The 15,026-nt window shown below is 39.3% G+C and overlaps 1 protein-coding gene across 1 annotated transcript; it reads left to right on the forward strand.

The window, feature by feature from the left end:
* The first annotated feature begins 9,239 nt into the window (after nucleotides 1-9,239).
* Nucleotides 9,240-13,485, forward strand: LOC115625761. The gene is made up of 5 exons (XM_030520924.1): nucleotides 9,240-9,399; nucleotides 9,521-9,858; nucleotides 11,705-12,905; nucleotides 12,966-13,123; nucleotides 13,181-13,485. The coding sequence occupies exons 2-5, from the start codon at nucleotides 9,673-9,675 to the stop codon at nucleotides 13,292-13,294; spliced, it is 1,659 nt and encodes a 552-aa protein (XP_030376784.1). The 5' UTR covers nucleotides 9,240-9,399; nucleotides 9,521-9,672; the 3' UTR covers nucleotides 13,295-13,485.
* Nucleotides 13,486-15,026: the final 1,541 nt, after the last annotated feature.

Consider the following 15,026-nt stretch of genomic DNA (forward strand, 5'->3'; position numbering starts at 1 on the left):
ACACCCTTTACGTGAGTTCGAATACCGAGAGAGGTAAAATCGATCAAATTTTTTTTGTTTATTTTCTTAATTTTTTTTAATTTCTATATTTATTCTAAACATATGTACAGAGTATTTCAAAGTCGGGACACCCGACTTTAGCTTTTTTACTTGTTTGTGCTTCGGCTCGTCCGGTGCCTTCCATTCAGCACTCTGGCGTTTCGTTTCGGGATCATATTGGAAACACCACGTCGCACAATCATAATATTGTAAAGGAAGTTTTTGTCCTTTTGACCTCTTTAATGATGTCCTTCGAATGTTGGATTCTGAGCAATTTTTGGTCGTCAGTCAATTTGTGCGGAACAAACCGTGCACACACCTTTCGTAAGCCCAAATGTTCGGTCAAAATGCGATAAATCGATGTTTTGGAGATGTTCAATTCCATTTCCATCAATTCAATGATGATTTCGGCTGATTTTTGATGAATTCATGCACAGTTTCGAATGAATTTTCGGTGATCACTAATTTTGATTGCCCCACATCTTGATCGTCATTTATGTCCTCACGACCACTTTGAAAACGTTGAAACCACTCGTGCACTCTGATACGGGATAGGCAATCATCGCCATAAACTTGTTCCATCAATTGAAACGTTTCGGTAAGAGTTTTACCAATTTTAAAACAAAATTTAATGTTGGCTCTAGCTCATTTTCGCACCGATAACACAAACATACTGACAAACGCAATAACTTCACTTCTAATCGATTAAATGTCATGAAATTCTCACTGGACAATCGATAAAGATAGCAGATTCTAACGCAGTCGACATATAGATAGCGCTATCAGGGGGAGCTAGATTCAAAAAGTCCTGTTTACTTTGGAACGCAACTTATATGTATGTGTAGAATAATTGTGCGGGTCTATGAGTGTTTGTGTGTGCCTATGTACAAGTTTACACATCCGACCGGTCATAAGTCAGTGACCGCCCGATCATGCATGAATAAGAACGATTTTGGTCATTAATCTGAGCGTATGGCTCGTGCAGGCGCACTGTAGCATCAGCAACAACAGGGCACTTACCCTCCACTTGCACTTGAAGAAAGTGCCATATCAGCAAAAATAGGTCACAGTGCTAGCTTTCATTTTAAGAACCTTTCTGTACTTAGAGTTAGTCAGTTAGAGTTAGTTACGCCAAACTTTACATAAAAGTCTACTCATTATTAATTATTAATTCGCTCAAAAGCGAATCAGTATAAAATCTTCCCAAATAGTGCGACACCACGCATCATATTAATTCGCTCAACAGCGAATCAGTGTACAATCTACTTAAATAGTGCCACACTATGAGTCCCATCTATTCGCCTAACAGCAAACTTGAAATTGAAAACCACGATCCGTAATCTAATCAAACCACATTAAAACCAACAGAAAAATTGCCAAACCGGCAAACAATAACAAGAAAGGAAGGCTAAAGCCGAGCGAGCTCAACTTTTAAATGCCCTGTACCTCCCTCAAAAAAGAAAACAGGGGAATAATATTTGTTTTAAGTAATTTTTAAAAAATTTGATTAATTAAATAATTTAATTAAATTAAATACAAATTATTCAATACATATATACAAAAGTGGAGACATGTTGACGCTCAGTTTCAACAGCATACATTTACATCCGTATCGTGTCTCTGCGTGTTTATATGCGTGTATGTATGCAGCACAAAGTTGAACCAAAGCAGCAACAACAACTGCGGGCAGATCTGCAGGCAGCGCATGGGCAGCGATTTTATTATTGGCTATAACTTCCTTCATCTATGACCTATCATGATGAATCTTGACATTACACATACATTATCACAAACTGGATGTAATTGCCAAATTTGAGTTCAAAATTTCAAGAATTACGGTTACTTATGGAAGAATTTCAAGAGAGTGGGGGGGGAGGGGGGTGCATCAGAAAAGAATGCAACCTCGTCCTTTCTCAGACTTAGGAGAATCTATATTCCAAATTTGGTTATTCTAGCTCTTATACTTTCTGAGATCCTTGCGTTCATACAGACGGACGGACAGACGGACATGGCTATATTGACTCGTCTTGTCATGCTGATCAAGAATATATATACATTGTGGGGTCTGCCAAGCCTCCTTCTGCCTGTTACATACATTCGCACAAAACTAGTATAGCCTTTTACTCTTTGGGTACAGGCTATAATAAAAATTAAACAAGAAGATCCAACCAAGGAAGACCACAGTGACGAAAGGTACTTTTTTATAAAAAAAAAGAACACTACACGACAATAAGTAAAAGACATGTAAGTAGAGTGACTATTTAAGAGAATATTTTAACAAAAAAAAAACATAAAACAATTGTTATGCGGGTGTTTATAAAATAGGCCATTTCAAACCAACAAAATTTTAACTTGAGAAAACGAGTAATAATGAACCAGAGGAGCTAGTATCCGGTTTGGACCAGATCCCAGCAGAATTAAAAAAATTTAGAGCAAAAAGGCTCATAAGACAATTTTGTCGCACTCGATATCCAATAGTGGACAGGGTATATCGCAGAGTAGCAAATAGGGTAAAGAATCTGCTGGTACTTCACAAGCAGAATGAAAATGACCGTCTTCTTGCAAATGCTTCCACTGATACAAGCTGAAGTCACTGTGGACTCTGGCGAAAAGGCACAAACAGCAAGTGGCACCTAAGTTCCCAATAAAATGGTCTGACGGATCCTGGGCCAGATCCCCAAAGGAAAGAGCTGAGGCGTTTGCACTGGACTCGGGGGCACGGTTCCAGCCATTTGGTACCAGCTCAACAACCACACAAAGAGATGTTGAACTGGCGCTCGAGAGTCCTGAGCAGTTATGTCTCTTGTGGCTCACATCACAGTGGAGGAAGTTACTGAACAGATACATGGGCTGAAAAGTAGAAAAGCACCAGGGGAAGATGGCCTGGATAATTATACCGTCAAGGCGATGCCAGCCAAGGCAGTGTTGTTCTTGGTGCTTGTGTTTAACGCAGCCCCCTGGAAGAAATCGTGGATCTGTATGATCCATATAACTGACAAAAGCCCTTCTTCCCTGCACTCTTACAGACCAATCAGTTTGCTGCCCACAGTAGCCAAAATCTACGAGCGATTTCTGCTGACTCGACTGTTGTCCTTAAAAGAAGTGACAAACAAAATTCCTCCCTTTCAATTTGAGTCCCGAAAATTCCATGGGACGCCAGAACAATTAAATAGGGTAGTAAATTTCATCCTTGAGGGATTTGAGGCTAAGGAGTAGGTTCTGGCGTCGTACTTAGACATAAGGCAGGTCTTTGCCAGAATCTGACACAATGGCCTACTAACCAAAATTAAACTAATGCTGGCACCTCAAATTTTCTGGATACTACGGAGCTACCTCGCAGACAGGTGATGCTTGATGGAGAGGAATCTAGTGTCAGGGGTATTAGAGCTGGAGTTCCGCAAGTCAGTGTCTCGGGGCCCACCCTCTATAAGGTATATATTTACACACGATATGCCCACTGGCACTACTATTCCAATTGAAGATCCGAATGACCTTCTCGTCGCCACCTACGCAGATGACACGGCTATCCTGGTCAGAAGAAACTGCCTTTATGAAACTACAGATATTCTACAGGAATATTTTCAGAGCTTCGAAATGTGGGCAAATCGCTGGAACGTTGGCATCAACGCAAGCAAGTGCGCCAATTTCACCTACGCATTGCGCAAGAAGAGCTGTCCTGGCGTTTCTTACAGGACCAACTATCGGATCAAGCAAACAGCTACAAATATTTGGACAGGCGCCTCACACTTCGGAAGCACGTATCCGGTGTCATAAAGACACTAATTGATAGAGTGAAGAAAATGAGATTGCTCCTAACCAGCAAAAAACTATCACTTAGAAACAGAATCGTTGTTTATAAGTCGTGCATCGCTTCCTCTTGGCGATATGGCTTGCAAGTATATGGAATCAATGCAAAATCACAGAAGAAAATCCGAATCCTTCAAGCGGATACCCTTCCCCTACTAACAGGTGCTCCCTGGTATATAAAAACGGCACATACAGAAAAGAATCTAGGGGTGCAGAAAGTTGGTGACGTGCTAAATAAGCAGGCTATCTGTTCGTCTGTCCGTATGAACACCTGGATCTCAGAGACCAAGAGCCCAAGAATTACGGGAGTTAGAGAAAATCTCGATTTGCGGGACAGAGGGGGGAGGGAGGGTGTCCCTAGGTCTTATATTCTCTGAGATATAGGCGATTATTCGAGTGGAAATTCGGGAAAAAATGCCCATAGGGGAGAAGTAGGGGCTAAAATCAAAAAAATAAAACAAAGTTGCACAGCATACACACATAAGGCATCTTTGTGCAAAATTTTGTATCTTTAGCTCTTATAGTCTCTGAGATCAAGGTGTTCAAATGGACAGACAGACGGACAGATCGATTCGTCTTGTCATGCAGATCAAGAATATAAAACAATAAGAGAATGCTGAAGTCGAGCGAGCTCAACTCTTAAATACCCTGTACCTCCCACAAAAAAAGGAAATTATGAAAAAATAATTTTTTAAATAATTAAAAAAATTATATTAGTTAAATTCTTCAATTAAATTAAATACATGTTCATGTACAGTTTCAACAGCACACATTTCCATCAGAATCGTGTCTCGGCGTGTTTATATGCGTGTATGTATACAGCACAAAGTTGAAACCAAGCAGCAGGAACAACAACAGCTGCGGGCAGCGCTGCGTGCCGAGGTGCAGGCAGCGCATGGGCCGCGATTTTATTTATGGCTATAACTTTCTTCAGAATTGACCAATCATGATGAAACATACGGACACATAATCACTAACGGGATGTAGTTACCAAATTTTAGTTCGAAATTCCAAGAACTACGAGAGTTATACACGAATTGCGGGGGAGTGGGGGGGGGGGGGGGTGTATAATAATAAAAAAAATAAACTTGACCTGCCTAGGGCTTATGGGAATCTGGATACCGAGTTTGGTTATTCTAGCTCTTGTACCTTCTGAGATCCTTGCGCTCATACAGACGGACAGACGGACATGGCTATATCAACTCGGCTTGTATATACTTTGGGGGGTCTGGCACGCCTTCTTCTGTGTTTTGCATACATTCGCACAAAACTAGTATAGCCTTTTACCCTTTGGGTAAAATATCAAAAAAAATAAAATAAACTCGTCCTTTTTCGGACCTTGGAGAATCTGGATGCCAACTTTGGTTATTCCAGCTTTTATAGTTTCTGAGATCCTTCATCCAGACAGACGGACGGACATATCTAGCTCGATTTCTCTCTTCATGCTGATTCAGAATACAAGTATATATACTTTATGGGGTCGGAGATGCTCCCTTTTACCCTACAGGGTACAGGGTATAAAAATACGTTTCGTGGCGTAAAACCGCCCATACGGCTTATACAATTTTCGAAAATTACACAGGTAGTTCGAAACATTACCAGGCGCTAGGTATAATCAGAAATAAATCAAAAGGCCCTGCCGATATGCTGCTGTCTTCCTACGATACACCACTAAACTTTAAAGCAATCATTAACAGACTTCACTTTACGTATGCAGATAATCGAACAAGAGTTGTCGACTTTACGTCAAGGAAACTTGACAATAACACAATACTATGAGGAGATCGAGCAGAAGCTTACGCTCCTCATAAATAAGACAATAATGACGTACGATGCCACCTTGGCCGCCCCCCTTAACGAAAAATATAGAACAGATGCCTTGAGAGTATTTATTTCAGGCACTAAAAACTACTATTCTTTTTTCGGCACATCCCAAAGACCTGCCATCAGCCCTGGCCTTAGCCCACGAAGTTGAGTCAAATCATGAGCGTTTCCAATTTGCAAATAACTATGCAAAAGGCCTCGAGGAGCAACCCCAACCGATGAAAATTGACAGTTCCTCCCGGTTTAGACAATCAATCCAACAAACGAACCTAAACATTCCCCCTTACCTCCCATAACAAAATCAGTCCACAACAAGAGAGAACGCCACAGTCGAGCAAGCCCGACAGTGAAATACCCTGTACCCAGGTAAACTTCCGTCATTGAGTTATATGTATGCGCCCAAAGCAGCAAAAAAAAGAAGGAAGAAGAAGAGCGAACTTGTTGCTGCAGCTTGTGGGGGTTGTACTGGAGAGAATTTGTTTCGCTAATAACTTTTCTTAGAATTGACCGAATTGGATAACTAAAGTAGATAACTGTACATAAATAGATCGCGTGCGTGTGCGTATGGTTTATGTAGCTTTTGAAATGTGGACAGTATTGATGAAATTCTGTAGCGGGAGAAGGGGGAGAATATTGCAAAAAATAAAAAAAAAACGTTCTTGCTCGGACCTAGGAGAAGACAGACAGACATGTCTAGATAGATTTCTCTCGTCATGCTGATCAAGAATATATATACTTTATGCTTTCTTCTGCATGTTACATACTTTGCACAAACCTAATATAGCCTTTTACCCGTAGGGGTATAGGGTATAAAAAGAGCAAATAGTGGGGCTGCCAGGCTAGGTCAGCAACAATGGGTAAATCAACTTTCGCAGGAACGCTTCAAAAAGTTATATCAAGCCACTTACAGAGCTAAAAACGTAATTGCAGTAGATAAACATTTCTTAGTTATGTCACTTCATGGCTTTAACTCTATCCAACAAAAATGTTATACAAGGTGTGTTCCAAAGTAAACAGGACTTTTTAATCTAGCGCCCCTGCTGGCGCTATCTATATGTCGACTGGTGCGTTAGAATCTGCTATCTTTATCGATTGTCCAGTGAGAATTTCATGACATTTCATCGATTGGAAGTGAAGTTATTGCGTTTTAAGTGTCAGTATGTTTGTGTTATCGGTGCGAAAATGAGCTTCGAACAAAGAGCCAACATTAAATGTTGTTTTAAAATTGGTAAAACTTTTACCGAAACGTTTCAATTGATGGAACACGTTTATGGCGATGATTGCCTATCCCGTAGCAGAGTGCACGAGTGGTTTCAACGTTTTCAAAGTGGCCGTGAGGACATAAATGACGATCAACATGGGGGCCAATTAAAATTAGTGATCACCGAAAATTCATTCGAAACTGTGCGTGAATTCATCAAAAATCAGCCGAAATCATCATTGAAATTGATGGAAATGGAATTGAACATCTCCAAAACATCGATTTATCGCATTTTGACCGAACATTTTGGCTTACGAAAGGTGTGTGCACGGTTTGTTCCGCACAAATTGACTGACGACCAAATATTGCTCAGACGATCGACGCTTGTAACCCATTATTTGACCAAAAATCACATTTTAACCATTAACCACTCGCCGTATTCACCTGATATGGCACCGTGCGACTTCTATCTTTTCTGAAAAATGCATTTGCCCATGAAAGGAAAGCGTTATGCAGACGTAGAGGCCATTCAAAAGGCTTGCACCGGCATACTGGCGGCCATACTTTTGGATCGTGCAAAAAGCTGTATTGAAGCAGAAGGAGACTATTTTGAATCAAATAAATTGATTTTGCCGAAAAAACCATTTGTTCTGTTTTAGTTTGGAACAGTTTACTTTGGAACACACCTTGTATGAACCTTTTCAACACCACAGCTGAATTCTTTTTATTCCCTACTCTGACATTTGATGGAATAATAGGACTTCACCTACTAAATAGAGTAAATGCCACGCTGGATTTTAAAAATAAAATTTTGAAAACTATAAATTTCTCGAGGAGCATGGAAGACCACGTAAATCATTACGCATGGGTGTTGACAAAACTCTACTACGCAAAAATGAAGGTTTCACGAGAAAGTTCATACTTTTTTAAAGAAAAAGTAGAGTATCTTGAATTCGTGGTCACTAGAGGCGGTTTACAACAAACCAGGGTTCGCATGCAGCGCTGCCGTGTGCAGCATCGTGCAACCAGGCAGAGGCCGGGCGCACGTTCGTAGTATTACAATAACAGATTTAATGGAAGTAGCATATGTCAGTGTTGTATTAGGTAATCATTTTCTGCACTGTATAATCCTAGCTTAGTCTGTAAAAAAATGACCCTACATTTTGCTGAAGATAATAATATCACATACTGAGGCAATAAAATCCTGCCAATCGGAAATTGCACCGCTACTCTCACGTCAACAATTTGCAAAAAGCTATCTTCAACGACATGTGCGCAACAACTCCACTCCGGTGGTACCGCACATCCATGGTACGTTCTTGCTGACATTCGGTGAAGAATTCTGGAAAAACGGGACTCTGTTCAGAAACATGAATATCGTCCGAAGACACCCGGCCTCAGCAACATCGGCACTCCTGAATATCACTGGTCGCCACGAAATTTTGAGGCTGCCATATCTGCAAAGGTTAATCTGCGGTACATTGGTGACATAGAGGATAAGTTGACAACAAGACCGGCGATGTTCAGCGCATCCATTATTTTCATCATAGCTATTGGATTCCTTCTCTTGAAGTTGTACCAGAAACGGAGAAGGGCTAGCCGCCAATCTTCCCTAAAGATTGTTATCGGGGAAATCTGAGGAAAACTCATGGAGGCCTTCAACTTTTTTTTTTTTAAGCTTTCTTTATTTATCGGATCTTCTCTCTAGGAGAGAGATCATGCTGATCAAGAATACATACATATGTATATGTATATACTTTGTGAGGTCTGCCACGCCTCCTTTTGTCTGTTACATTTTTTAACTCCCGCAGACCTAATATGTACATACATACATACATATGTATGTATGTATACACTTGTACATTCTTCTCATTTCATAAAAATATGCGAATATCCACACTTAATATTCTTAAAATGCGTAATTCAAAAGTGGCGAATTGATTTACTCTTATACGTTTATTTTTAAGTAAACCATACAAGTTCATTAAAAGTCAGGAATACGATTACTTTATTAGTTAATCACATGAAGTAAAATACTATGACAGCTTATTTTGATTTATGAACATTTTTTATTTAAAACATCTCTGTTGATTTCCTCAATTGTATCCTCTGTTTCTGAGAAAATTTAATTTTGGTTGTTTTTATTGCGCTGCATCGACCATGCATTTTTTAAAGAGACATCGATGGGCATCGATGTTTTCTCTTCGACTTACATCCCAACCACCAAACCACACTTGTCAGCTGTGAATGTATATCGCTATCGTGATATCAAGACTGTCGGTATGCAATAAAAAATATCGGCCATCAATAGTTTGCTTTTATTGCTATCCCTGTTACACTCATTAAACTCTATTTAAAATAAGGCAATGTGTATAGTTTCATTTCTCATTCATGACGAATGTGCTTGAGTTTGAATTTTTGGTGTTATAAATTCTTTGTTACTGTTCTTGTTCCTGGTCGAAATTGCGTGTCGGTCGCGGTGGTGAATATCTCTAGATTGCGAATCGGTTTTATACGTGTGCGGCTGAGTAGGCTTAAAACAATTTAGAACTGTTTACTTACATACACATATACATACATATGTAGGTATATATGTAAACATCGATACATCAACATTTTCTGTATTTCCTAATTTGTGAATGTGTTAAGTCTACAACTTATTTGTACGCGCATAACGATAGGCGAGATTACGGAAAAAACGCACAAATATACAGATATAAATTTATCGACATATGTACATACATATCTGAACATCTTTGAACTGGAGACTGAATTCAACTATAAAATAACTTCTTAAAAGCATGCTTATTTCGTGCAAATGCTTGAATTTTATTGCTACCTCGCCGCAGTTGCAGCGCAATAAGAGCACAACTGGGGATGCAAATGTCGGCAAAGCGTCGGTGATCGCAAGTGTTTTTGAAGTATTTAAGCAAAAATGGCCACGGAACTTTTTGTTCTATACACAATGTATGGAGTTTTTCCAACATGTAAGTTGATTTTAGCCTAATAATGAAGCGTTATACCAGTGCTACCTACGGTTAGACGTTTGTACATATGTACATATACATATGTACATTTATTATGAATGTATGTATGTACATACATACATATGTATGTATTAAAACATTTAAACGGATCTCCTTTTTTCCGTTTCCCTCATTTAAAACATGCAATTTATTGTATTAGGTAAAACATGTGTACATATGGTCGAAAATTGTATAGCTGCTAATTATATAGTCGCTTCGTCTCGCGTTGTCATGTGATCACTTTTAAATTGCAGATTTCGTCTAATGTTGTTTTCAGGAGCCACAGCTCGAACATTTATTTGTGTGGCTCAAAACAGCACAAGAACATCCAGTAATAAAAAATCTGCTCTGGTCATGTTACGCAAATAGTAACTGTTGTTATTAGCCTAGCATATGTGCGTGCATACATTTGTAGCCATAGAAACGATCTGCAAAGTTTGATCGGATAATATGTATGTATATATTATATACAGCTAGTATTTAGTTTCCATGGGAATATGGAAGAGTAAATTTGCAAGTTTGCCAAAATCTTGTAACAAGAAACTTGGCATGCAGTCACATAATACGAACTGGGGGTATTTGCAAAGTTGCAAGGGAGGGAAATTCCAAAATTCACATTTTCTGCGTATTCACATAAGGCATCTGGGCCTAAAATTTGGTGACCCTAGATATAGGCAATTATACGAATGGAAAATCGGAAAAACCCTCATAGGGGAAAAGTGGGGGGAGGGGAAAATAAAAAAAAATGAAACAAACCTGCACAGCGTACACACATAAGCCATCTTTGTGCAAAATTTGGTGTCTCTAGCTCTTATAGTCTCGGAGATCCAGGTGTTCATACGGACGGACAGACATACAGACAGACCGGGATAGATCGATTCGTCTTGACACGCTGATCAAGAATATATACACTTTGTGGGGTCTGCCACGCCTCCTTCTGTAATATATAGATCAGGATGACAAGCCGAGTCGATATAGCCATGTCCGTCTGTCTGTATGAACGCAAGGATCTCAGAAAGTATAAGAGCTAGAATAACCAAACTTGGTATCGAGATTCCCCTAAGACCTAGGCAGGTCAAGTTTATTTTTTATTTTGATACCCCCGCAATTCGTGTTTTTTTTATAACTTCCGTAATTCTTGGAATTTTGAAATCAATGTTGGTAGTAGCATCCAGTTAGTGCTTATGTGTCCGTGTGCCAAGTTTCATAATGATAGGTCAATTCGGAAGAAAGTTGTTGTTGTTGTTTTGTTGTTGTTGCTGCTTTGGTTCAACTTTGTGGTGCATACTACATACACGCATATAAACACGCATAGACGCGATGATGTAAATGTATGCTGTTAAAACTGTACATAAACATGTCTTCTGTGTATGTATTAAATAAAGTTTCTTTATTAATTTAATTAATTAATTACATTTTTTTAATAATTTAATTTTTTTTACATTTTTTTTTTTTTTATTTTCCTTTTTTGCGGCTATTTTACTGTCGGGCTTGCCCAACTGTAGCGTTCTCTCTTGTTTTAAAAGAAACTCGTACTGCGTATACACACATAGTATCTGTGTAAAAAATTTGGTGTGTCTATCTTTATTTTTCACCTCCCGCAAACCTAATATACTCCTGTACATTTCATGTATAGAGTATAAAAATTTAATATACATATTAGATTTTTGCATACAAAAAACACTATAATTAGATTTCGGTACTGTAAACATATAACTTTTCTTAAGATCTAAATATTATATAGTTATCATTGCCGTCTTAGTTAACTAATTAATTTAATAAACTTATCTCTTCTTGCATTTTTCAGACTTATGGTCCTATTCCAGATCTAACCATAAATAGCATCAATCAACGTGATCTAATCTACAGTCTTACTATTAATGCCGCTGTCCAAACGTGGCAACTGAGTTTATGCATCAATTGCAAGGTTGTGTTATGTGCCAAGTGTTTGACAACTTCAGAAAAGCCAGCGCCATCCCTTTACCTTATCAACAGCTCACTCTTCACCACCAATGAAGAGATGTTACAGCGTCGCAGTGACAAATCCTATTCGGAGACTTTCGAACTACTCATTATGGACCATAAACAAATACCCGATGCCAATAGTGCCAGCACTCCATGTCAAAGTGGCGCCATGGTCCCATCGACCTTGAACCTAAGTATTGGGTCGATGTCATCAAACTCTTTGGCGCCTTTAGATGGCAGGCAGATACGCCTGCGTCAGCTGCAGGCGCACCAGCAGGCGCGACTACAGCGTGAGATTACCGAAACTAACGCACGCATTGAGCGGTACACGGAGCAGCAGTTTGCACTTCTTAAAAGCTTCCGGGACAAATGCGATCAGGATTGCGCACTACTGATGCGGGTCATACAGAACGTACCTGAAAAGGCCACTGAGCTGCTTGACCGTGGCATGCCATCGGCCCTGGAGGTAACGGGAAGTGCCATTGTCACCAGTACTGCCGCTCCAGCTACTCGTCGCCGCAGCACTATTAGTAGCCGGAGTGATCTGATCACAGTGTCTACCACACCCACAAATTCCCTTACGCAGCCACCCAGCTTCCTGACATTACCAGTACAGGAGACAACGCAGCGCAACAAACAACAAAAACCACAACCTTTCTCTCAGCAGATACCCAATACGTCCAATCTGACATCAAGAAAATTGTCCAACTTTGATACTCCGCCCGCCACACCAGAAGCCACACCCATGAGTGTTAGTAATAGCCCGACATTCAGGCAGCAGGCTGCGCCACCGTCGAACAGCACGCTGTTGGTATCGGCGACTGATCCAATGATAGCAGGTGATATGGCCGATAACTGTCAGTTCGATATGGAAGATGTTGATGATCCAATACCGGTGCACTCAGCGCGATCCTTAAACTTCGCGCGCTCCCAGATATATCAACACCAACCATTTTCACGACAGCAACAATTGCAAATTCAATATGGACAACACGACGATATGAGCGACTTGGACGAGAGTGAAGCAGCTGACCAAGCAGAGGGTCAGTGTAAAAGTAATTTATCAAATTCGCTAATTCATTATGCAATCCTTACACTTACAGATGCTCTTAATTTGGACAACTCCATGCCAATACACAACGCTGGATCACGATCTTCGAAAGCGCATATATTAAACTTTGCAAAAAGCCTGCCAATTGAGATATCCAACTCTCCATTGGCGGAGCGCGCAAATAACAATTTTGTAGTCGAGGATGAGGAAGTAAGCACCACAGCGTTCAAACCTAACGTTGGCTAATAAATTTTTTGTTTTTTTTAGATTTTGGAAAACACCGTAGATATTGCAGCTAGCATTAAGGCGCTGGCAAAGAGCTTGCACGGCGAGGCAGTTTTTGGTGATTTGCCGCGCCCACGCTTGCGCTCGCAGATTTAAATGCCGTGGAAACACAAAACAATAACACAACTCGCAAAGAATTTGTACCCATACTGCTATTAGTATAATATTATAATGCCTTTTTAAAGTATAGTTTGCTCAACAGTCGTGAAAATTGTAAGCATTAGTATATATACATATATAAAGAATTACGAACTTTACTTGCTGCAAATAAACATGAAAAAACCCAAGTTATTCATTTACTTTTAGGCGGCTACAATATAAAACTTCGTTTGTTACTGCTACCACCAGATAACTGTTGATATTGTCTACGATTTTTTTTTAATTTAAACAAATTATTTGTACGAAATAATAGAGAATAACACGCACAGTCGCCAGACTTGATTGAGAAACTGTAGGCCATCCTCGAACAAGTAAAGGGAATCGCTCAATTTCTAATACCATCGAAAGCTAGCCAAAAATTGGTCGATACAATGTAACATCAACGCAAGAGATCGATCGCGAGCGAACTTACAAAAACAAAATACATGTAGTTGTCGCCAGCCAGACGCACAAGCAGATTGATTCAAAAACAAAATACACATAGATTGTGTGTCGTTGCTCGATTTTCAGTAGCATTTACTCAGAACTCTACCGGTGTTTTTGTTGTAGATGTTGTTGTCGGAAATTGTTTGAAATTTCGTGCCCACCGCTGTTTTGAAATCATCTTTTGTTATTAGTAACTAATTATAATAACAGTAGTAACTAATTATAATAAGAGTAGTAACTAATTAAAATAATAATTATTTAGTAGTATATAATTATAATAAAAAATATAAATAGTATTCTTATTATTAATTACTACTAACTACTGTAAATGTACTATAGTATATTAGGTTTGCGGGAGGTGACAAATGTAACAGGCAGAGGGAGGATTGGTAGACCCTATAAAACATGTATATTCTGTATATTGCGCCGTCGTATTTGGTCGTGTTGTTTTTGCTTTTATCGCATTTTTTCACATTTGATTCTTTTTGTACATTACTAAGTCAACACGACCACGCACGGAATCGGAATATGAAACACAGCAGTCGTGTCAACACAGTGCAACGATGTGCCACAAAAAAAAACTCGCAAATTTGATCGGACAAAATTTATAACATAAACTTTTCATTTGAAACAAGAATGCTTAAGTCGACCGATCTCAACTTTGAAATAACCTGTACCTCCCACAAAAATGAAAAAAAACTTAAATAATTAAAAAAAAATTAAATTGTTGAATTTAATTAAATAAAACATACATACATATGTAAGTGTTTATGTTCAATTTCAACATCACACACATCAGAATCATGTCTATGCGTGTATGTGTTCAGTACAGTAGTAACTTAGAGCAGAAACAACAACAGCTGCGGGCAGAGATTCGATTTATGGTTATAACTTTATAATAGACTTATCATGATGAAACTTGACATACGGACACAAAATCACTACATGGTTATAGCCATAAATATAATCTCGGCCTCAGCTCTGTCCGCGGTTGTTGTTAGGTTAGGATAGGTTGAGATGGCTGGGGTGTTGTTCACACCCGCCCACATAGGCCAAAAGAGGCCTCTTGCGATGCCATATAATCTCTATGGTTGTGATGGTGCTCCCTCAACCACTTGGAACATGTGAGGAATTTGATTAAGCTCGCAATCTCAATACTTGGTATTTCTGTTAGATTGCTAATAAATGATCACCCTAGTGTAGCTAATCTTCGCCTGCCGAGGGGAAGTGTCAGAGAAGGTGC

The sequence above is a fragment of the Scaptodrosophila lebanonensis genome, unplaced genomic scaffold (genome assembly GCF_003285725.1).
Source record: "Scaptodrosophila lebanonensis strain 11010-0011.00,11010-0021.00 unplaced genomic scaffold, SlebRS2 tig00000001-arrow-pilon, whole genome shotgun sequence".
NCBI classification, from domain to species: domain Eukaryota; kingdom Metazoa; phylum Arthropoda; class Insecta; order Diptera; family Drosophilidae; genus Scaptodrosophila; species Scaptodrosophila lebanonensis.

Coding starts and splice junctions, on each gene's coding strand:
- LOC115625761 (XM_030520924.1), top strand. CDS start 9,673: ATGCTTATTTCGTGCAAATGCTTGAATTTTATTGCTACCTCGCCGCAG. Junction 9,859..11,704: donor GTATGGAGTTTTTCCAACAT/GTAAGTTGATTT, acceptor TGCATTTTTCAG/ACTTATGGTCCTATTCCAGA. Junction 13,124..13,180: donor TTGTAGTCGAGGATGAGGAA/GTAAGCACCACA, acceptor TGTTTTTTTTAG/ATTTTGGAAAACACCGTAGA.